This window comes from Monodon monoceros, unplaced genomic scaffold, assembly GCF_005190385.1.
Source record: "Monodon monoceros isolate NGI ecotype Baffin Bay Population unplaced genomic scaffold, NGI_Narwhal_1 Super_Scaffold_10, whole genome shotgun sequence".
Classification (NCBI taxonomy): domain Eukaryota; kingdom Metazoa; phylum Chordata; class Mammalia; order Artiodactyla; family Monodontidae; genus Monodon; species Monodon monoceros.
In genome coordinates this window covers 51,183,265-51,205,540 of record NW_021703766.1, presented here as the reverse complement: position 1 = coordinate 51,205,540, position 22,276 = coordinate 51,183,265, and the positions used below count along the sequence as shown (strand labels likewise).

The 22,276-nt window shown below is 55.9% G+C and overlaps 1 protein-coding gene across 1 annotated transcript; it reads right to left on the bottom strand.

The window, feature by feature from the left end:
• Positions 1 to 157: 157 nt before the first annotated feature.
• Positions 158 to 21,546, bottom strand: PPFIA3 (PTPRF interacting protein alpha 3). The gene is made up of 30 exons (XM_029213299.1): positions 21,236 to 21,546; positions 16,108 to 16,362; positions 15,775 to 15,876; positions 15,237 to 15,401; positions 14,802 to 14,876; positions 14,254 to 14,328; positions 13,717 to 13,938; positions 12,548 to 12,694; positions 12,326 to 12,460; positions 11,836 to 11,919; positions 11,582 to 11,713; positions 11,072 to 11,134; positions 10,838 to 10,917; positions 10,403 to 10,547; positions 9,661 to 9,848; positions 8,414 to 8,636; positions 7,453 to 7,616; positions 7,204 to 7,331; positions 6,412 to 6,505; positions 5,993 to 6,074; positions 5,095 to 5,295; positions 4,394 to 4,456; positions 4,190 to 4,216; positions 2,934 to 3,109; positions 2,418 to 2,515; positions 2,021 to 2,196; positions 1,865 to 1,933; positions 1,469 to 1,640; positions 1,037 to 1,108; positions 158 to 952 (listed from the first exon to the last, which is right to left on the bottom strand). The coding sequence occupies exons 2-29, from the start codon at positions 16,345 to 16,347 to the stop codon at positions 1,050 to 1,052; spliced, it is 3,585 nt and encodes a 1,194-aa protein (XP_029069132.1). The 5' UTR covers positions 16,348 to 16,362; positions 21,236 to 21,546; the 3' UTR covers positions 158 to 952; positions 1,037 to 1,049.
• Positions 21,547 to 22,276: the final 730 nt, after the last annotated feature.

Here is a 22,276-nt window from a genome sequence, read left to right as displayed (position 1 = left end):
CTGAATAAACGTGCTCCCCGAAACCTCATTGTCAGGCCTGGGGTCGGGATCCTCTGGGCACCGGGGAATGCGGGTGGGGTCTGAGGGAGAAGGGGCCTGGACTCCTCGAAGTGGTTGGTTGCTAGGTCCTGATAAATAAATCAGTCAACACGGGAGCTTTTTGAAACAGTTCTCTTTACCCGTGATCACTGAGTGACGCCTGGGGCAGGGAGGCCGACCAAGAGTCGGGGGCGAGGGCTTCCCCACCGTCTTTCCTCTCCCCACGCCACGTCGCCCAGGGGCATCGTGGAAAGAGGATTCTCCCATGCAAACCCCGGAGCTGGAGCGGAACGGGGAGCGCAGTTCTGCACCCCCTACCCCCCCCCGGGGCACGGACACGGCCACAGCACGGGGGGCGGAGGGGCCTCGGGGACACGAGACACTGGGGAGAGAGAGGGAGCCCCGCCCGCGGCTGACCCCAGGCACCGGCGACCGGACGCCGCGGGGCAGGGCTGAGTGGCACAAAGGGCGAGGCTTTTAGCAGCGAGTCCTCCCTCCCCTCCTTTCGGACGAAGAAGGACGACTTGGGCCCCGCGACTGGGAAGAAAGGGGAGGGGGCAGCCTCTCCCCGCATGCGGCCCGGGAGGGAAGCCCCGCCCCCTTCCCGCGGGGAAAGGGCACCCATCTCCCATCGGAAACTGATCAATAAATTACAAAGTATTGGAAAGAGAGGCGGAAGTTTGGGGCGGGATTTCATCCTGCCTTCTTCTTCCCCCCTCTCAGTCCAGTGCATGTGGTTTGGTCCAGGCCCAGTCCATTTGTGAGGCAGGGACCGGCATTCCCCGCTTGTCTGTACAGATGGTCCAGTCCGTGGCGTGAGCTCCCCAGCAAGCTCTCCCCGGCGAGACCATACTTTGGGCAGGAGGGGAAACAGCCCAGCCTCTGAAAGGTTCTTCCGTCCGAGTAAGGTCACCTGCATTGACGCCAGGCAGTGCGTGCAGCTGTGAAGATCCATTGTGCCGCCCAGAACCCCAAGAGCGCCCAGTACAGTCCTCACCTGGAGGCGTACACTAGCAGGAATAGGTCCGGACAGAAACGCCGTCTGCCCGGGAACTCCCAGAAGTCTGGCCTGGAGGGAGAGTGAGCAGCGGTTCAGCCTGGAAAGCGCGCACGCACACACACAGACACACGCCCACTTCCTCCCTCAGTATTTCTCCGATCCTCAACCCCAAGCGTCCTCCCTTGGATTTCCCCTTCCGAGATGACAACGACCGCCTAGCTCCAAGCCGGTTTCTCCCCCTTTCCCATAGCCTTGGATTCCTTCAAAGTATCCCAGGTGACACTGGACGAGTTCATTTCCCACCCTGGAAAGGGGGTGTGGTGGGGTTGGGGGAGAAAGGACCAGGCCATTTCAAAACCTGAAGAGGGAGGTTCCTACCCACGAGGAAAGGGAGGGGAGGAGAGGCTGTCGCGTTTGGGATCCGCCCACCTTCCGGCTGCAGCTTGCGGAGAGGGAGCCCCGGCGAGCCCAGGGCCCCTGCTGCGGCCGAACGAAAGTTGGGGGGCAACATTTCAGCTGAGTCAGGCGTTACGCCTCGGAGGTCCTTCTCTCGGAACATCTTCCGCCAGGATGGGGAGCGGCTGAAGGACTTGGCACTGTCCTAGGTATAGGGGCCCGGCAGCCGGTGAGGGACTTGGGCCGCGTTCCGACTCCGCCCCTTCATTTGACCCCACCCCTCTCCGGGTCCTTCCCTCCTTTAACCCCGCCCCTTTTCTGGCACCTCCTCCAACCACGACTCGCTGGCAAAGTCAAGCCCCACCCCTTCAGCTCGCAGCCTAGAGGTGCAGCTGGGAGTGGAGTCTCCTATGCTGCTGCTGCGCCCACCTCATCCAGCCGCCTGTCTGTGCCCAAGGAGATGAGGTTGCTGAATTCCTTCTCCAAGAGCTGCCGGGCCTGGGGAGGAGAGGTGGGAGAGGGGTTTCAGCGTGCAATCTGTGAGGTGGGGGTGCCCAGTATGCCCAGGGCCTAGCGGCAGCTCACCTGTGCATTCTGTGTGGGGATCTGCAGGAGCAAGGCCAGGTCAGAGTAGTCGAAGGTCTCGTCCAGGGCGAGCAGCGCCCCGTGCACCCCGCTCTCCGTGAGGTTCGTGGCGAATTCCTTCAGGCCCAGCCCGGACACCCAACCCATGACCCGCTCATTGGACCACACCATCACGTCTGGGGACAGAAGGGACCCTCAGCTGCTCCCCTCCTGGGGCCAGGCCCTTCCCATTTATCCCATATCTCCATCCCCACTTCCTCTTCCTGGCCACGCCCCTATGCTGGCTCCACCCCCTCTTCCCTGGCCTCCCTTCCCTCCCCTATTTATGCCTCCTCCAGCACTGCTCCAAACCCCTCCAACTTGGCTCCCAGCTGGACGTTTACCCTTTTCTACTCACCTCGGATCTGGGTCTGACTCTCTTCCCGCCTCCGCTCCAAGTCCTTCCGGTCATAGTTGAGTCGTTTCAGGCACATGATCCCATAATGCAGACTCACCCTGAGTAGCAGAGATAGTGGAGTTACAGATGAGCCCTCATACCCCAATGACTGCTACTCCTATTGGGCTCTCCCCGTTGTCTGTGGTCTTCTGGCAGAGGTTGGGGAATTGCTCCATTGGATCTGTTCTACTGACTGCTGACCTTCGCAGGAGTTGCCATATTTTCAAAAAGCAGTTCCTATTAGCCCACCTGTAAGGGGTATGGGGTCAACTAGCTAAGCTGTCTCAGGACTTGGGCTTTTCCTAGTGGGCCTTCTTATGGGTGGAAGGGGCACAGGAGTCTTGATTCCCTGACAATCAGGGCTAGAGGACCAAAGATAGTCCAAGGAATTCCCCATCACTGGTCCTATTTGCCAAAGACTCTCTAGAAGTGGGGCTTACCCCCTTGGACTGCCCCCATGGGCCAGGCGACGCCCACCTGTGGAAGCTGTCCACCATCTTGAGTTGGCCCCGGAGCTCCTTCTTGTTAAGATGATCTAACATTCGGGCATCCACCAGCGACTCCATGAAGTAGCTGCGGTACTGGGGCAGCCCCAGGCTGGGCAGCCAGTCGTTCCCCACCCATTCATGGTTCATGTCGCCATATGCCAGGATCTGGGGCCATGGGCAGGTGGGGGAGGAGTCAGGCCCTCTGACCCCATCTCATGTATGTATGCAAGGGTACAGTCCAACCCCCCTCCCCCAGATCCGAGGTTGTTCTTTCTCCATCCTATAGCAGGACAATGGCCAATCTCTGCTCAGGACAATGGACAATCCAAAATTGTCTCCCTTTCCTTCATTATGACAGCATAGACCCTTGTCTACTCAAAGTGTGGTCCTTGGACCCACAGCATTATCATCACTTGTGAACTTGCTGGAATTGCAGAATCTCAGACCCTAGGCTACTGAATCAAAATTTGCATCCTCACAAGATTCTCAGGTTATCTGAACTGTACATTAAAGTTTAAGAAGCTCTAGTCTAAAGTTGTCCCAACTCAGAACAATGGATCAGTCCAACATCACTACTCCCCCAAGTCAGCACAACGGATTTTCCAATGTAGCTCTCTCCCCAAAAAATGATAATGGATCTATCCACCACTCTTGCACTGTCCCCAAAATACTAGTCTAGCTATATCTGGCCCAGGACAATATTCTGGATCAACCCCAAATCCTTCACTCCTCTTAGCATAAGGAAATAATCCATACCTTCCCCTTTGCTGGGAAACAAAGACCCAACATAGTTCCTCTGTCTCAGGTGAGGTCATCCCGCTCCCCTCTTGAGAACAAAATGTAGCTCCTTCTCCCCAACTTCTCACCCTGACCTGCCGCCCCCCGCCCCCCGCCCCAAATGCTTTCCCTTTTCACCCCAGTACAGTGGAACAATCCCACTTCCCTCTTTTCTAGGTAAAAGAGCTGCTCAGCACCTCCCTCTAGTTAGAGCAATGAAACTGCCCCTGGAGCCCCCGCAACCCAGCATAATGGAATGGTCCGTGCACCACTAACAGTGGAATAGCCGGGCTTCTACGCCGACCCCCACCAAGCCACACACAAGAGCAGAGCTCCGCGCAGCGGCCCCCTCCCGCGGTGAGGATGGAATGCTCCGGTGAGGGGAGGGGCGGGGCTCGGAGAAGGAGGGGCGTCCATGCAGCGTGCACAGCCTGTTCATGCGCCCACGGCCCGCCCCGCGCCCCCTACCTGCTCCCAGCTGATCTCCTTGGTCTCCTGACCAGTTAGTGGGAAGAGGGGAGAGAAGGGGTGGGTTAAGGGGCAGGCGGAGGAGGGCGGGAGGGACGAACAGACGGACAGACAGCTACAGATTCATCTGCCCCCCCCCCCACTCCGCCGCTCCTCCCGAAGGAAATTTAGTGCCACCCAAGGCCACCGGCAGGGGGCACTCACAGGCTTGGTCGTCGCGGTAAGGGACTCCATCTCTTCATGTGTCATCCACACGTTTCCTGTGGACTGAGGGGCGAGGGGTGTTACAGAGGTTGAGAGAGGGCTTCTGAACAGGGGAGGGGAAGGGGGTCGTGCTCCTGGAGGAGCCGAATTAGGCATGGGAACACATAATTTTCTGTATGGAACAAAATGATAAAATTTTAGAAGTCAGTATGTGCTATGGGAAAAAAAATAGGTGTTCATGTGTTGGGGTGATGGGGCCGGTACTAGTTTAGCTGTTGAGTTAGGGAGGCCTCTTGGTGGTGGTGACATTTGAGCTGAGACTTCAAGGATGAGCAGGAGCCAGACTTGGGGGAAAAAGAGGGAGGGGTGCTCCTAGGAAAGGGAGCAGCAAGGGCCAAGAAGCAGAGTAGAAAAGGGAGGGGTGGGTAGGGGCCCCTCATCAATGGCCCTGTAGAGAACCATATGAATTTGGCTTTTTCTCCGGGATGGGATCCCTCTGGCTGCAGTGTGTAAAACAGCCTGAGGGGAGGCAGAGGGACCTGAAGGGAGCCCCACTCTCAAGAGATAATCCAGGTGAGAAACTGTGGGGAGCAGGGTGTATCAGACAGAGCTGGAGTGAGCGGGCCCAGGATTGGCTACTCGGAGGACAGCAGGCGGGGCCCTGAGACAGCAAGGGCTGGGATTGGCCCCTGGACACTCACAGTGCGGGAGGAGGCAGGAGCAGAGGGTGAGGTGAGTGAGACCATCTCCTGGATAGCGAGGCGCAGCTTGAGCCGGTGCAGTGGGTTGCTGATGCCGATCTCGCGCTGGATCTCCGTGTCTGACAAGTTGGCCATGATGGCACCACTCTTGACATTGGCCCGGCAGGCGGCCACATACCACGCAGGCATGCCTACCCACAGCTGGACCAGAGGGAGGAAGGGAGAAATGGGGAAAAAATGAGACAGAGAGACAGAGACATACGGGAGGAGAAACGGGAGAAATGGGAGAGGAACAGAAAGAAAGGGAGAGAGGGAGACAGAGAGATGGGGAAAGGCAAATGGGCGAGAAACAGACATGAGAAAGCAGTGAGAGGAGGGCAAGGCAAAGAGATGCTAGGGTCAGAGGGAGACACAGGAAAACAATGGAGGAGAGCCATAGAAGGGTAATACCAGAGTCAGAGGGGAAAGAGAGAGATGGGGAGAGACAGAGACGAGGAGAGACACACAGAGATGAGAGGCAGAGATGGGGAAAGAAAGGAGCAAAAGACATAGACATGGGGAGAAATACGGGGAATGACAAAAACACAGAGATGGGGAGAGAGGCAGGGAAATAGAGACACACACAGAGAGAGAGACATAGGAAGACACAACGAGATAGAGAGAGACAACAGGACCAAGGTGGGCATGGCCAGAAGGACAGGGGTGAGGGGAGAAGGAAAAAGAGCAACAGGAAGATCTACAAGAAGCCTGACCCCTCCCAGGGCCTCCTCCCCACCAACTCCTCTCCACCGCCACCTCTGAGTTAGGAGGATGGTACTAGGTGGACCAGCCAGCCCTAAGGGTGGGGTTCTCAGACCAGTTGGGGATAGAGAGTCAGGACGTTTCTGGGCCCCAGTACCTCTAGCCAGGAGACCACAGTGGGCCCATCCCAGGCAGCAAAAGGCAGGCCCTGACGGCAGGCCTCTTCCAGAAGTTCATGCCTGGGGAGAAGGGCAGGAGATTGCAGGGACAGAGACACCTAGCCCTCTTGCATGGCCCCCTTCACCAACCGCATCCCCCCACCAAAGCAATTTTTATGAATGTAAAAAACATGGCAGAAGGCTAAAAAAAATACATGTGAATCTTTGTAATCCACCTTCCCTCCCCACAACAGATCCACACTAATCAAGAGAAAAGGGGAAAAAAAAGAAAAGAAAAACTCTAGGGGTTCCCAAGTTCCCAGGCAAGCAAGTTCAGGGTCTTGGACACCCCCTCCCAGAATTTTCTTCTCACTTATGACCAACCCTCCCCACCTCCACAGCACACACCCACACTCACTTCCTCTTGTTCCTTCGGTCCTTGTCTCCTGGGCCTGTCAGCTTGGCTAGCCCCAGAGGGTCAGTGGCCAATGTCTCGTCTGAGGGTGTTCCAGCTGGAGGCAGGGAGGGGCCAAAATTTGGAGAGTCTCAAAGGGGAGGCAGAATCTTTGATGCTGGGGGGTTGAGAAGGATGCCAGGAAAGCAGAGGCCCAGAGGGATTAGTAAATGCGGCCACACAGAGGGAGTGATAAAACCAGACAGGGACCAATGTCACCTCCTAGGCAAGGAATTGGAGAAATCCCCAAAATAGGGCTGGATTCACTGGGCTGGCCTTGGTAAGCTGGCAGTGGTGTGCTGGTAAATATTTAACAACTGGCTCCCTGGGGAAGGAGAAGGTATTTCCTGATTTGTAGCATATGCCAATTTCCATGGTGTAAATAATCCCACCAATTTCAAGCTACCAATGTGATGTCAAAGCAGCTCATAAAATTCCTGAAAATTTAACTAACTTGGATTTCACAAACCAGACAAGCAGGCTCCAGCCCATCAGATGCCCTGCTTTTAGGATGCTCCTCCCTCTTTCTCTATTTAAAAAATAGGTAAATAACATAACAAATTCATTTGGCCACCAGTCACTCAGGCAGGCCTCAGAGTGCCCTTTCCTTGTCCCTTCTCCCCTCTACCTCTGCCAAGGTTCCAGCGTTCTAAATGAATTACCAAATGAATGAAGACAGGATTGTATGTCAAATGAATATGTAAAGAAGAAGAAGGAAGGAAGAAAGGAAGGGAGAGAGGGAATCAGGGGACTCACCCAGAGAAGAGCTGTCCCGACCTGGTGGTCCCATTCGCCCCTTCTCCTTCTTGCCAAAGAGACGGCCTATGGATGACTTGATGCTCTTCTTCTTGGGAGCTTTGTGCAGGGAATCTGGGGTGCCCTCACTGGGTGAGCAGGACAGATAGATCCCATCTGGGATGCCTCCTCTCATCCCAAGTCTTTGTCCACTCCCACTGCCTCCTCCCAAGCAAGTCCCTCCCTGTCCCATCCCTTATTCTTACTGACCTTCCCCGTGAGGGCCCTCCATCTTCCAGGGATCCCGCCTGCAGTGCCAAGGCCTGGGTCATTCTCTCAAGGCGGGCAGAACGAGGAGTGGGAGGTGGGGTGTCTCCTGGGATTGCTGGTCCCTCCATTCGTGGAGCCCCAGCTTCCTCCTTGGGGGCATGATTCTGGAGACAGAGATGCTATATTGAATCAGAGGGGTCATGTTGCGGGCTCATTAGTTGGGACATCTACGAGGTGTCTGGGATACCCCTGATTTGGGGAACCACTTCTAAAGATAGCCTAGATTAAGTGCGGGTGAGTTGCAGAAATATAAAGGCAATAACTGCAGTCCCCCTGGAGCTTGATAAGCCCATATTTATACTGTCTTTAGCTTCTGGTGTCAGGAGTGGGATCTGCTCAGCCCCAAGGAAAGCTAATGAGTTACAGGTTCTGAAAGTAGGAAATCTGAGTTTAAGGCAATAAAATAGGGCATATAGATATTGTGCCTCCCTCAAAGGTCAATTCTGAGGATCTAATGGTAGTTCTCAAATGTATATTTGGTCACAGAGACCTTTTTCTAAAAATCCTATGCAGTGGGAATTCCCTGGCCATCCAGTAGTTAGGACTTGGTGCTCTCACTGACAGGGCCCAGGGTTCGATCCCTGGTGGGGGAACTAAAATCCCTCAAGCTGCATGGCATGGCCAAAAAAAATAAAAGTAAAAAAGTAAAAATAAAAATCCCATGCAGAAACTTAATGTGTAAAACAGGTAAAAGTAGATCACATCTGACTAAAGTACAAGTTAGGGTTCAGGAACCCAGTGGCTCAGCCTCCCATTTGCCCTTTGAGTTGGAACTTTTAGGGAAAGCTAAGGTTGCTTTTGAAAATCACTGGTGTGTTGGTCATTGTTGCTTTTTGTTAGGGAGCCCTGTTTATGACCTCCCACCACCACCACCAAGCTGAGGAGACTTAAGAATACTCACAGCTTTGTCGGTACCCTCACGGGCAGGGCTAGGGGGTGCCAGACGGGGTGTTGAGTGGCCAGAGCTGGGAGGGGAGGGGCTGGCAAGGGTAGAGGTGGTGAGGGAGGGGGGCAGTGAGCAGCTACTGCGGTAGCGGCCCAGTGAGTCCAGGCCCGAGCCAGACACCCGGCTCTCCAGCTCTTCTGCCCTCTGTTCTGTTGTCTCCTTCTCCTCTTGGATTAACCTGAGGAGGAAAAGGGGGAGATGGGGTGAGAGGACTCAGGCAGACAATAGGAGAGGGAGTTGGGGGATCCCAATGGGCCAGGAAGGCTTGGCGGAGCAAAAATAATTCTGAGGAAGGGACAATGAAGTTAGAGGGTCTTGGTGGATCCCTGACGGCCTCACAGGTTCAAGGGGAGTCAAGATATCATGATAGGCTCAGGAGGTCGTGGAGAGATTAGGGATGACAGGATGATCAGGATCTGCATCAGGACTACGCTGGTAATAAACAAGTGGTTATGGAAAAGCATAAATGGATTACTATGGGCAAGAGGTCAAGTTCTAAGGAGGACAGCAAGAGCAAGCTCATAATAAGAGCAGAGTGAGATCAGGGACTCTGAGGTCAACCTAGGATCTGGGAAGGTCATACAGACATTTGGTGAGAGTCACTGTCTCAAGTCACAAAAAGTTTGAGTGGAAGATGATGGTCATGTTGATACATTTGCTGGGGCCCATGGAAAGTGTTTTAGTTTTATTAGAGAATCGTTAAATAGGGCAATTTCTGAGGAATCAGGGTAGACTTTATGTGATGGGGGATTCTTAATAAATTGAGGATTGTTGTTATATTAGGTAGAAATTCTTGTTATCTAGAGTTGAGGTTCTCAAGGTGTTTTGGACTGGGGGACCTTGTGTTGTGTTGAGATTCGCAGGGTACTGGGAGTCACTGGGTAATTGTTGCGTGAAGCCATGAAAGCCATGATGTAATGGAGGATTCTTGACGGGTTGGATTGTGAATTTTGGCATTTGGGGATGCAGTCTTGGGTATATTGGGAAATTGTGAGTACCGGCCGGGGCGTGTGTAATGTATATATAGCACATAGGAGACTTCCTGGTACTTCCTCAGGGATTCCTGGATAGTGTGTTGGACTGGCAGAATTCCTTGATGTTTAGGAAAGGCGTTGGGCTTAGGCGTGCAAATCAGTCTCCAGAGCCAGAGGGGCCTTGGGCTAAGCTTAGGCAGGGTGGGGAAGAACTGGGCCAGTGCTCACTTGATCTCTTTGTTGATGGCCTCCAGCTGCTCCTGAAGCATGATGGCCAGTGTCTGTACATCAGCCTGCCCACTGGGAGACAGCAACTCAGCTCCAAACATCCCCTCCGCCTCCTCCTCATCTGAGCCATCCAGCTCCCCAGGGAATGGAGGTGGCATGGACCCCGCAGGGGTAGACCGCTCCCACTCCTATCTCTGTGTGGAGACAGAGAGATGCCAGGTGGACAAGGGCCGAGGTAGGTGCTGGGTCTTTCCTCACCTATCCTGACCTTGCCCACCCTCTATAACCCTGCCCATGTCCCCTGACACTGACTGCCCTCACCATGTGACCCAGCCCCCCACACTTTTCCCAGCCCAGCTTTCTCTCTTGGTGGGTCCTTCTTCTTGACCACCCATGACTCTGCCCTCTCCCCTGATTCCACTGTTTCCTTTGACCCAGCCCACTTCCTTTCTTCACTTGGCCCCATCCATTCTAGGATTCTACACCCTGCATACCATCCCCCCAAACCCACCCCTCTTCCCACCCCATCGTTCCTCTAAAGTTCTCACCAGGCAGCAGGACATCCACGTGAAGAGCCATCGGGGCAAGTGGGGATGACGGAAGAAGAAGGGGAGACAGTGTGGGTCCAGGAGACCTTGCTTCTCAACTCAGTCCCCGCCCAGAGCCCTGCATGTTGGGCTCCACCTCCTACTGCTGCCCTCCCGAGCCCTGCTCAGTCCAGGCCCCAGAAGTGGCTGCTGACCTTAGAGGGCTCATCTTTGACCCCTGACCAGCGACCCCTCTTGCTTGCCCGGCCACTGCCAGCCCCATAGGGATCCAGGTGGGCGCCAGAAGGTAATGTGGGTGCCTGGGAGTAACGGAGCTCCAGAGCACTGCCAGGGAGAGATCTGTGGGCATAGAGAGGGCAGTCAGAGACCAAGGGGTCAGGAAAAGGAAACAGAGGTGAGTGGTCATGGGGAAGGGCTTGGGGTCATAGGATTGGGAGAGGGATCTGAAGTCAAAGGTCAGGAAAAAGGGTCTGCAGTCAGAGGTCATGAAGTCAGGGGTCAAAAATAAAAGGGACCAGTGGAAATCTCAGGAGGACAGGGAGTGGGGTGGGGGAGACTTCGTATCAGAAGGGATGTGCTTGGCCAGGGGGGCTCCATGGGCAGAGGTGGGACAGGAAGATGACTGTCACCTGGAATAGGAGGATGGTGGCCTCCCCCGCAGCTGGTCAATCTCCATCTGCATCCGCTCCATCTCTGCCAAGAGCTGCTCCTGGGGTAGGAGGTTGGAGATGTCAGGTCAGAATCTGCCCCCTCCCCCCCACTGAGTATCAGCCCCTCCCAGCCAGGCTGATTCCAACCCCAGCAATGCCTGCTCCATTTCTCTGGCCCTCACCCAAGGCCCACACCCCCGGCCCCCTCCCTACCTTGTTGAGCAGCAGTTCATCCTGCAGCTTCTTCATGTTGGCGATCTCCTCGCTTAGTGAGTTCTGTGGGGGGCAGGGGTGCAGTGAGGGGGCGGAATCAGGAAGCAGCCTCCAGTGAACAGAGACAGGCCTGAGGGGACCCCAGGGGGAATGAGGTGGGCTTGAATGGTGAGCTGCATGGGGAGAGGGTTGTGGAGCCAAAGATGCTGCTAAGGCAGGGAGTCCCTGGGAGCCCAAAATGCAGCGTCCTGTGAAATTTCCACGGATTCAGAGTTTGAGGGTCCATAGGGTTAGAGGCTTGGGCAAAAGCCAAGAATTCAGGCTGTGGGTGCCCCAGAATTCAGCTCTAAGGTGTTTAAACTAGGTGAAAGTGTGGTGGTCCCAGCAATCGAGCAGTCTATCAATTTCAAATTCAGGATGCCCACATTTGGGGAGATCTCAGATAACTGTTTGGGGAAAGGTCTAGGGCCCCAAGATTCCAGCTTATTGAAATCCTAGGTTGGGGCCCACCTTCTCCTCCAGCGCCCCCATGCGCTCCTTGAGGTGCAGCTGCAGCCGTTCGTTGGACTCACTCAGCAGCTTGTCCACTGTCTCGGACAGCCGCTTATTGTGGTCATCGTTCATCTTCTCCCGCTGCCGGGCCTGCCCAGAGGAGAACAGAGCAGAGGCGCTCAAGCCCTGAGCGTTGTCCCTGCTCCGAGCACCCGACCCCCGGCACAGCCCCCTCACCCAGGCGTATCCCCCAAGCCTCAAAGCCTCCTCACCCGCTGCAGCTCCTGGTTCTTCTCCTCCAACTGGGCCTCCAGCTGCCGAAGCCGCTCCTCAAAATTCCCATGACGTTCCTCAGCCTAGAAGATGGAACCCATGGCATCTGACTTTGTCCCACTAGGATGCAGTCAGCCTCCAGGCCCCACCTCCTCCAAGGCTGGCTTCCAGGCCCCAGGCTCCTCCCCCACAGGACTCCAGACCCTGCCCTTGTGATTCAAGCCCTGCCCTCTCCTCTAGTCTCCAGCCCTGTCCCCTTCTCATGTTCTCCCCATCTGTTCAGTCCAAACTAGAGAGCACCAGCCCCCACCAAACCTCCAGGCCCTTCAACCATCCCAAGTCACGTCCCTTCCCTGGACCCCAGGCCCTACCCTTTCCAGCAGAATTCGGGCTGTGGGTCTCCTATCCCTCCAGACTCAGGCCCTGCCTCCTCCAAGCCCCGCCCCTTTGCCCCAGAGACTCAAGGCGCCGCCCCAGGCCTCCCTTCACCTTGTTGAGCGCCGCCACTCGCTGGGCCAGCTGTGCCTCTATCTCCGGCAAGGTCTCCGCCTTCTGCAGCGTCTGCTGCAGCTTCTGCTTAGCGTCGTCCAGCCACTCGGCCAGCTGACGGCTCTTCTCTTCACTCTGGGGGACACAGACGGGGGAAGGGAGGAGCTAGGTCAAACTAGCCACGGCCTCGCCCCCACCGCCCCTCCTCGGCCGTGCTCCCACCTGCCGGTACAGCGACTCCTTGCTGGCCAGCTCGTTTTCCAACTTGTCGTTGGCGTCGTGCAGAGACGTGGCCTCTCGCTGGGCACTCAGGTAGCGCTTCTCTAGCGTTGTGATCCGCTCTTCCATATCCTCCCGCTGCGCCAGCGCCTGCAGAGGTGACAGAAGGCCGCGTGGACTACAGCTCCCAGAAGGCCGTGGGGGTAGCCTGGGCTTAGAACCCCAGTTCAGGCACCCCAAGGTATCCTGGGAAATGAAGTCCCCTGCCCTCCGGGTGTCAGAATGGTGGAACCACACCTGCCGAGAGCTCCCAGGCATAGCCAACATTAGATCCCCTGCCACCTGATAGTTAAAATGGCGGTACAGCCCCTCCCATAAACTTCTGGGGCAGTACTGGCTTAGACCCTCCTCATATGGATGACCTAAGATCCATGAGATGGAATGTCTCCACTTTTCTTAGCCCACTAGCCTCAAAAATCCAGGCCTTAGATTTTTCAGCAACTTCTGGCACAACTCAGGTTTAGAATCACAGAGCAAGTGCCCTAGGGTCTCATAGGAAACAAAGGTCCCTTCCACCTGGGAGGCAGCATCTCCCAAGAGCCCCCAGGGTAGCGCATGCTTAGAAAACCAGAGAAGGTGCTCCAGGGTCTCACGGGGGAAGGACTCCTGCCTGGGAGCCGGTGTGGTGGGACCACGCTTCCCAATAAGCCCTGGGGCCATCCACAATTGAAATCTGAGGTAAAAGCCCCAGTGGATGATGAAAACTAAAGTGCTGTCTCTTCTTTCTCATTCAATGCTTTCAAGAATCCATGCCCTACATTTCACAGCAGTCCCCGCAGCGTGGGAGTTAAGGTCAAGGAACCTCAGCCAGGATGGGGTGAAATGCAGACAAAGGAGTTCAGTTAAGAGGTGCAAGAGAATTTCCCAATGATAACAATAATAACTACAACCAGATACTGGGTGACTACCAAGTATGTGCCATGTGCCAACTCTCTGACAAGGATCATAAATACCATTAGGTGAGGAAATTGAGACTCAGAGAGGAGAAGAGTCCACACAGCTTGTGGACTGAATCCAGATTCGTGAGTTCTGTGACTATGGGCAAAGGGGGACAGGAAGGGTCGTGGGGAGGGAAGGGACAGAGGGCAGCCCACCAGGGGCTCCGGCCTCACCTCCTTGAGGTCGCGCTGGAGCTTGGCGTTAGCTTCCTCAGCCTTACCCAGCTCGCGGTGGGCCGTGCCCAGCTCCTCCTCCAGCTGGCTCATCTGGCGGCACAACACCGCCAGGCGCTCCCGCAGCTGGCACACCTCCGCCCGCTGCCGCTCCAGGGCCTCCTCCAGCTCTGCCGTGCGCCGGTTCGAATCCCCGCCAGGACCCAGGCCATTGGCAAGAGTCTGGAATGGGGACAGTGAGGGAGGAAGGGACAATACTCAGAGTGGGGAACACAGAGATCGAGAATGCAAGGAGAAAACTGATGGGGGTGAGGGGTGATCAGGGATCAGTAAGGGCCATGGAGGTCACAAAAGTTAGCTAGCTGACTTGAATCAGAGGTCAAAGGTCAGTAAGAGTCTGAGGCGTTCAGATGTCCTAGGGTCAGTGAGAATCGTACCAAACATTAAAAGGACCATCACAAAGTCAGGGGGCTGAGTGGGATCACAGTGAGGAGGACCAATGAAGAGCAAGCAGAAGGAAAGACTTCCACCTCTTACCTGCCCATCCCCATCCTTGCCGGGCTCCTCTAGCCCCGACCGGCGCCTAGACAGCTGTTCTCGAAGGCTCAGAGTCTGGCAATGGGAAAGGGAGATCAGGGCAAAGGAGGTCCTAGAAACCCTGTTTCTACTTCCCACTGGCACTGGTCCTGCTGGGGCCACCCTTATCCCACAGTCTACCCTTAGACCCTGTGCCGTCATTATATGTCTCCTTACCCCCCCACCAGAGAAGAAGTCCACCCTTATTCTTAACCTTAGCCTCCTTGTGGAGGTGTCCTGACTTTCCCCACCCAGCCATTTCCACCATTGTCAGTTCTTTCCCTTAGCCCCAGCCCTGGTTCTCACCTTAGTCTCACTGTCACAGGGCAGTACTCCCCTTAGTCCTGCCCAATGAGTTCCTCCTTAGGAACCTCACTGGTTTTCTCCATAGTCCTACCCCATTGGTCTTCTGCCCTAGTCCTGCTCCCAACAGATTCTAGGACCCACCCAATCAGTTCCACCCCATTGGTAGTTCATTAGTCCCTCTTCCTTCTTGGTCACGCCCCCACCTCCTGATTGCTCAGCTCCAACTCTTCCTCTAGCACTGCCACCCGCTCCAGCGCCATTCGCAGCCGCTCCCGGACCTGGGGATGGGGGCAAGACAGTGTGAGATGGAGATCAGACCTGATGGAGGACAGTTGATGCAGAACACCTTTGGGATGGACCTGATAGGGTGACATTAGCATTCCTCTATTTATAGTATGTGTGCATCCCCAACTAGCTACCAAGGCAGCCTCACCCGCTGGTATCCCCCATCCTATTACATTTTTCTATTATCAGCCACTCAGGTCCCAGTCTGCATAGCCTGTCTCAGTCATTTACAGTCAACATTCTTCCCACTTGGGCCATCCCCAACCAATCACGGCCAGAATTTCTGCCGTTCAACACAGCCCCAGCCAACCACGAGTTTCTGTTCTACAACCAGGCTCTTCCAATTCTCATACCTTCTCATCCAGGGCCTTGTGGTGCTCGAAGAGGGATTTTAGAGCCTTGAGTACCTCCACCTCAGAAGAGACCCCTCCCGGGGACTGAGCCTGGCGCTTTACCACAGTCATACGCAGTGACCTCTCGTGCCTGGACACCAGGCACTCCAGGTGTTCTAGGAGAAGCTACAGAGATAGGGCACAGGACCAAGGAAAAGTGTGAAGGGAAGAGAGGCAGAGTGAAGGAAGAGGATTCAGACAGGTGGGGCGGACGCATGGAAGAGGTAGAGCCAAGCAAAGTGGTATGGAGAGAGACAGGTCAGGAAAAGAGAGGGATAACAGAGGTGGGGGGCAGGTCAAGGAAGGAGTGGTACAGGAAACGAGAACAATTATGGAGATAGGGGAGGGGACATGAAGGAAGGAGGGGACCAGAGGAGACGCACCAAATTGTAGGAGCAGGGAGAAGAAAGGAAGGCGAAATAGAGGGAAAAAAATGGGTCAGGCTGCAACACCCAAGGCCCCGCCCACCGCACTTAGGTCCCGCCCCAAGACCCCTCACCCGAGTATTGTTCCGCTCTGCCTTCAGCTCCGCAATTTCTTCCTCCCGTTCCAGTAGCTGCTCCCGACACAAGTTCAGCTCCTTCGTCAGAGCCGCAAACTCCTATCCAGGTGTGGGCAGGATCGGGCAATCAGATCAATCCCTTTCCCCATCTCCCTCATTCCTTAGGACTGGGAGGTTTGGAGGTCCCACCCATCTCTGCCAAGTCCCGCCCCTTCAAGCGGCTCCCGCCCATCGCCGGCAAGCCACTCCCCCTTCCAAGTGCCAAGTTCCGCCCCTTCCGGACCGCCCTCCCTATGCCTCCCTCAGGCCCCGCCCCGGCCCCGCCCAGACCTGGGGCAGCGCGATGCTGAGCTGGCGCTGCAGCGAGTCCTTTTCGTGGCCCAGCTCGCGCAGCCGCAACTGCGCCGTAGCCAGTCCGTCCTGCGCCTCGCGCAGCGTCTCGAGCAGGCGCTCGCGCTCCGTGAGCATCGTGACCATGAGGCGCTCCAGTTCGCCGCCCGCCTCGTCCGGGCCCAGCGCCGAACCCCGCCGGCCATCCTCGCTGATGGTGGGCATCACCTCGCACATCATGGCGGCGGTGCTGGCCTACGGGGAGGGGGCAGGGAACCGAGAGGGGCTTCGTTAAAGCACAGGCAGCGAAACTGAGGCACGGTCACTGGGATACTACATAGTGAAAACTGAGGCAGGACAACCCAAGCACTGCACAGAAGAAACTGAGGCTCATCCATTCCAATCATGGCACAAGATAAACGGAAACCCATTGCTCCCAGGAAACCAGGCCTGGCTACCTGCGTGAGAGCATTTGGAGAAACAGGTCAGACTCCATCAGACACTGGCAGCAAATCTAGGCTCAGCCTAGTCAGAGAGACCGAAGCCGGGTGCCCCATTGCCTGAGTGAATGTGGAAAGTTTGCAGGCCCCTCCCCTCCAGTCCAAGCCCCGCCCCTTCAAGCGACTCAGGCCCCGCCCATCACTGTCTATTCTGGCCCTGCTGAGAATCCCCTTCAACCTACTGCATGAGCTAGAAAACTCAGGCCCAGGCGAAGGAGACCATGTCTTCAGGAGGCCACAAAACTGGGGTCACAGAATTAGGTCACTGGTACGTAGTCACCTGTATAATGTCACAGGGATGGTCCTCACCTGCTATTCAGCCCAACTCCTGCCTCCTTCAACTTCCCAGATATCTAGATATCTAGTTCCAGGAGAATCTAAAGACCCACTCTAGTCGGGAAAAACAAAAATGGTGGGGACAATGCTAGCCATCTCCCACTACACAGGAGTCTAAGATCCAGCTACCTCTTCTCTCAGGTCACAGGAATCTAGGTCCCCTATCCCTCCCTTCCCCCAGACTGAGGAGTCTGAGCCTCCAGCCTTCTCCTCCCCAGTCCCAGGAATCAGAGACCACATCCACTTCCTCCCAGGACACAAGAGTCTGGGCTTTCAACCAACAACCCTAGACCCAGAAATCTCAGCCTTCAGACTTCTGCCCCCTCAGAACTCAGAAGTCAAGGCCCCCAGGACCCAGGGGTCCAGGTGCATGAGCCGCGGGTGGAGATGAAGGGAGGTCTCCTGAGCCACTCCCTCCACACACATCAGGTCAGACGGGTCCATCTAGCTGAGCCGAAAGCAGGAGGGACTTTGACTCCTTCTCTCCTTTCTTTCTCTCCCTTCAGGCAGAGGCATAACCGGTTCTCAGAGTGGATAATTTCCAGCTCCACCCAATATTCGGACTATGTCTTAAGCCTGGGACTGGGGCCTTGGACTCCTGGGAGGACAGGAGGGGACTGAGGGACCTGGGACCTGGGAGAGGAGGCAGCTGGGTGCCTGTAACCTTGGGTCTTTGAAGAGGTGCATCTGGGAATCTAGACATCTGAATCCCAACACTCAGAGGTCAGATTCAAGAAAATGTTTATAAGAGGGCAGGCCAGACTTAGACCAAAACCCAACATGGCATCTAAAACCCAGAATCTACTCATGAGATGCCATTAGGGATGTTTTAGGGAGGCTGTTCTAGAACTTCCAATTCCCTGAGAAGGAAACAAAATTCAGCTAGGCTGGGTGTAGAATCTAGAAGGCCACGTGCAAGAAGACACAGTACAGAGTGCAGAAAGGCCATACACTTCCACATTTACAATGTGCTCGGGGTAGGATCCACACATGGGGCCAAATAGAAGGGCATATTCTAGAGCCCAGGTCTGGAACTTTGAACAAGCCAAGAGCAATCCAATAACTTAAAAGAGTGTCTGGGTCACCCCAGAACCCCAAACACAGAGGGGAGGGTAATGATATCTAAGAACAGACCTAATGCAGTACATAACAAACCTAAGTCAGGAGACATAATCTAGACATAATCTAGAACTCAGAACCTACCAGGGATGAAGGCATAAAGGTATATTTTATCTTTACAGAATAAAGCAGAGATCGCATGCTTGGTTTTTTCATGCATCTAGATAATGTTAGAACTCAGAAGGCAGAATATATGCTCTAGAATTCAGAACATGCCCTGGAGGCAAAGGAAAACCTAGAAAATAGCAAGGAGTTTGCCTGGAACTTAGAATCGCCTGGGGGAAGATGCAGAAAGATGCATTTTGGCAATTGAGAATTTCCTGGCATAAGGACTGAGCTGGCAAAGGGGGTGGGGATGGGGGTGGTGTGTTCTAGAAATGAGGACATTTCTAGGCTGAAGACTCCAAAAGAGGAGAGAGCATAGAGCATGTTTAGAATGTTGAAGTGGCAGATGGAGGAAGCCCCCAATCCACCAGGGGACAAGTTCTAAGCCAAGGTCACACCAGGGAAAAGATGGACAGAGAAGGTGGGAATGGATGAGCCGAGAACATAGAACCTGAGGAAGGAAGATGCAATGTACAACACTTCAGTGGGAATCCTCGAGATTTAAGACTGTAGAATTGGATGGAATCTAAAATAGGGAAGTGCAGGGACTTCCCTGGCAGTCCAGTGGTTAAGACTTGGCGCTTCCATTGCAGGGGATGTGGGTTCGATCCCTGGTCACGGAACTAAGATCCTGCATGCCACACAGTGCAGCCAAAATAAATAAATAAAAAATTTAAATATAATTAAATAAAATAGGAAGTGCATTCTAGAATGGATAGCACAGTTTGGAGAAAGGCTAGAGCACATAAATGCAACACACATATTCTATTTTTTTTTTTTTTTTTTTTGGCGGTACGCGGGCCTCTTACTGTTGTGGCCTCTCCCGTTGCGGAGCACAGGCTCTGGACGCGCAGGCTCAATGGCCATGGCTCACGGTCCCAGCCGCTCCGCGGCACGTGGGATCCTCCCGGACCGGGGCACGAACCCGTGTCCCATGCATTGGCAGGCGGACCCTCAACCACTGCGCCACCAGGGAAGCCCGGAACACACATATTCTAGCACTTAGAATGCCCCTGGGAAGAGAATGGAATCTAGAGCAATGCCAAGGATGTGGCTAGAACCTAGAACACACCCAAAATGAAATTTTAGAAGAAAATAAGCAAGGACTGGCTTCTTAAAAATTGGAACATGTCAGTAATTCTCTGGTGGTCCAGTGATTAGGACTCTGCGTTTTCACTGCTGAGGGCCTGGGTTCAATCCCAGGTCGGGGATCCAGCAAGCAGCATGGTGCAGCAAAGAAAAAAAAAAAAAGGAACTTGTCGAAGGGGAGGGTGAGATCAGAATTTGGCTTGGGAGCATTAGCTAGATGTTTGAATTTACCTGGGAAAAGTCATGCCTCGAATTTAGCATCTAGCCTAGACTTTAGAACAGTAGCTTGGGTGAAAAAGGAACAAAGATGTTGACTGGGAGTGTTCTAGGATTTAGGAAGAATCTAGAACACGAAGCATTGCCAGGGCGCATGTTTAGGTGGAAATGTGGAAGACAATTCTAGATCACAGAATGAACCTAGGCCATAGAACACATCTGGAGGAAGGGATGTATGTTTGGCTCACCAGTCTGAGAGTGTACTTGAAGGATGTGACATCATGATATGAAAGAATCGTGATGGAGTGCTGGAAACATCTCAAAAAGCTGGGTCTCAGGGGAGAATGTTGGAAATCCCAGGGAGCCCAGAACCTGAGATGATACGGAGATGAAGCAGGGGTTTTTCAAGGCCACCAGAGATGTCAATTTGATGGGCAATTGTGAGGCTGTAGGGACTTGGGTTCAAAAGAGTAACAGCTGAGTGGCTAGATACTTGGGGTGGTGGGTGGCAGAGCTGGGGAACTGGACTCCTGAATTGCTGTGGAGGCCAAAGCCAGGAGATGGAAGTTTGGAGCCTGAGTCCCTGTTGGATGGAGGGCTGGGGTAGATGGCTTTGGTGGGCAGAATAGAAGGTGGGGTCTGAACTCCTGGGTCCCTGAGGGGAGGCAGGATCAGGGACAAGGCATCTAGGTCTCCAGGGGGCAGCATGGGTAGAAGCCAGAGAATTGCATTAAGAATTGCATTCTGAGTCCCTGAAAGGAAGAGAGTCATGGCGCCTGAATCCCTAAGGGGGCAGATGCTGGGGTGCCAGGTGGATGGGTATATTTGTCTGAGGGGCACAGGGGCTGTTGAACTGTCTCTGAAGGGAGCAAAAGCTGGAAATCTGGATTCCTAGATCCTGAGGGGGTGAGGGCTACCAGCTGGGGCCTTTAGCCAGAGGAAGTGAGGACTGACAGGGCTCCCAGAGCCCGGTGGGATCTGGGTCCCCAGATGCCAAGATCCCTAAGGTGCACCAGGCAGGAACATTCAGAAGCTCTGACTCCTCAAGTAGAAGCTGGGGTCTCCGAAACCTGGGTTGTTGAGGGTGGAGCTGAGAGCCTGGCCAGTGGAACCCTGAGGCCCGGGCGCCCAGGTCGGGGAGGGCCTGGGTATCCCCAGGTCAAAGGCGCGACGGGGGAGATCCCCGCGCCGCCGGCGCCGCCTCCCCGGCGGCAGCAGCAAGAGATGGGGGACGCGAGGCTGCCGAGAACGGTGACCATGGACAGCTCCAGAGCGGGCCTGTGTCCAGGGCGGCCGCCGAGCCGGCCGGGACTGAGGGACTCGGCCGGCTGTTCAAGCCGGCGGACCAGAGATGGGCAGACTGGGTGGGCGAATGGGGGACTATGCGGACGCGACGGGGGGGGGGGGGGCCGGCCCTAGCTGGGGGAGTCTGACACAGCTGCGGCCGGTGTCTGGAGCTCCCAGGACTGGGCCGAGGAGGAGGATCTAGGTCCAGAGGGGCTTCCTGGGGCTGACCTGGGAAATCCAGGCTCCTGGGCCCCGGAGGAGGCGCAAGGCGGCAGTACGCCTGGGATTCCAGGGTTCGGTTGGGGACTCTGAGAGCCGGGAGGGGCACGCCTGAGTCTCTGGGGTCGGGCTGTGAAATCTGGGCTCTGAGGTCCCAGGGAATGAAGAAGGGAATCCAGGATCTCAGGGAGGCGGGGGAAGCTCGGCGACGGGTCCCCGGGATGGGCGCTGCCAGGCGGGCCGGGCTGGGCTCTTACCTACCTGGTCCGCGGCGGCTGCGGGCGGAGCTGGGCTGCAGGAGGGACGTGGGGTGGGGTGGGGGGACCGGGCGGGGCCCCTGGCGGCGGCCGGGGCCCGGATCTGTGGCTCCGGAGCCCTGTCTCCGCCGCTCGCGCGGGCTCCGCGTCTCTTGCTCCGGCTTGGGCGCTGGGGACCCCCCCTCCCCTTGACGGTCTCACAGCCCTCTACCCCCTAAAATAGCCCCCTGCCCCTTTCACCGTTCAGCCTCCCCCCGCGAGGCCGCAGCCGCCAGATCCAGGGGTGCTCACCAGCGCCCCCCAAATCCCACCTTCCCCCGCCAAAAAATTCCTCCTCCCTCCTCCCGCCCCCCCCCGCAAACCAGCTCCGGGGCGGTCGTGGCCCCTTTAACAGGAGACTGACAGACGGGGCAGCGTGGCCAATGGGAGGCGGTGTCTGCGCCGGCCGGCGGCTAAACCCCACCTCCGAACTGCCTGGGAGGGGTCTCACGGGCGGAGAGCGGGAGGCGGGGCTCAAGGTGAGACTGCCAATAGGCAAGCGGCGTGCGGCGGCTGGGGTGGGAGGCGGAGCCCGGCAGGGGGATGATGTCACCTGGAGCGAGTGGCGCGCGGCGTGGAACGCGAGTCGCGACCCCGGATTCCGGCGGTGGCGCGCGCCGGCCCTCGCGCCGCACGGGACAGGAGAGTGGGAGTAAAGAATGGATTTTAAGGCGGGGGCAGTTCCCGGAGACACGCGCTCGGGTTGGAAGGTGGGGTGAATGCCGGGTCGGCTAGCGCACCTTATTCTGTACCCCTTGCGCCCGCCTCGGGAACTGCACGTGGCACCTCCACCCCCGCCTCCCACTCAGACGATTACGCGGCCGGGAGGGCTCCCCCGGCGGGCTAGGCTAATGGTTCGCTCCGCCCCGCCCACACAGAGGCCGCCCACTGACTTTTGCGCGTTTCAGGCCTCCTCTGTCAGACCAGATACGGAGGAAGGGGGCTTGGCCTCCGCCCTCAGAATCTCTGAAAGGTAGGGGGAGTTGTCTTCAGTTCTGACCC

Excerpts from the sequence above, each read along its gene's own strand:
- PPFIA3 (XM_029213299.1), bottom strand. The coding sequence starts at position 16,347 with ATGATGTGCGAGGTGATGCCCACCATCAGCGAGGATGGCCGGCGGGGT. Across the intron at positions 12,461-12,547 it reads AGGAGTCGCTGTACCGGCAG|AGTGAAGAGAAGAGCCGTCA; the intron begins GTGGGAGCACGG and ends TGTGTCCCCCAG. Across the intron at positions 7,332-7,452 it reads GGAGGGCCCTCACGGGGAAG|TGAGGGCACCCCAGATTCCC; the intron begins GTCAGTAAGAAT and ends CTGCTCACCCAG.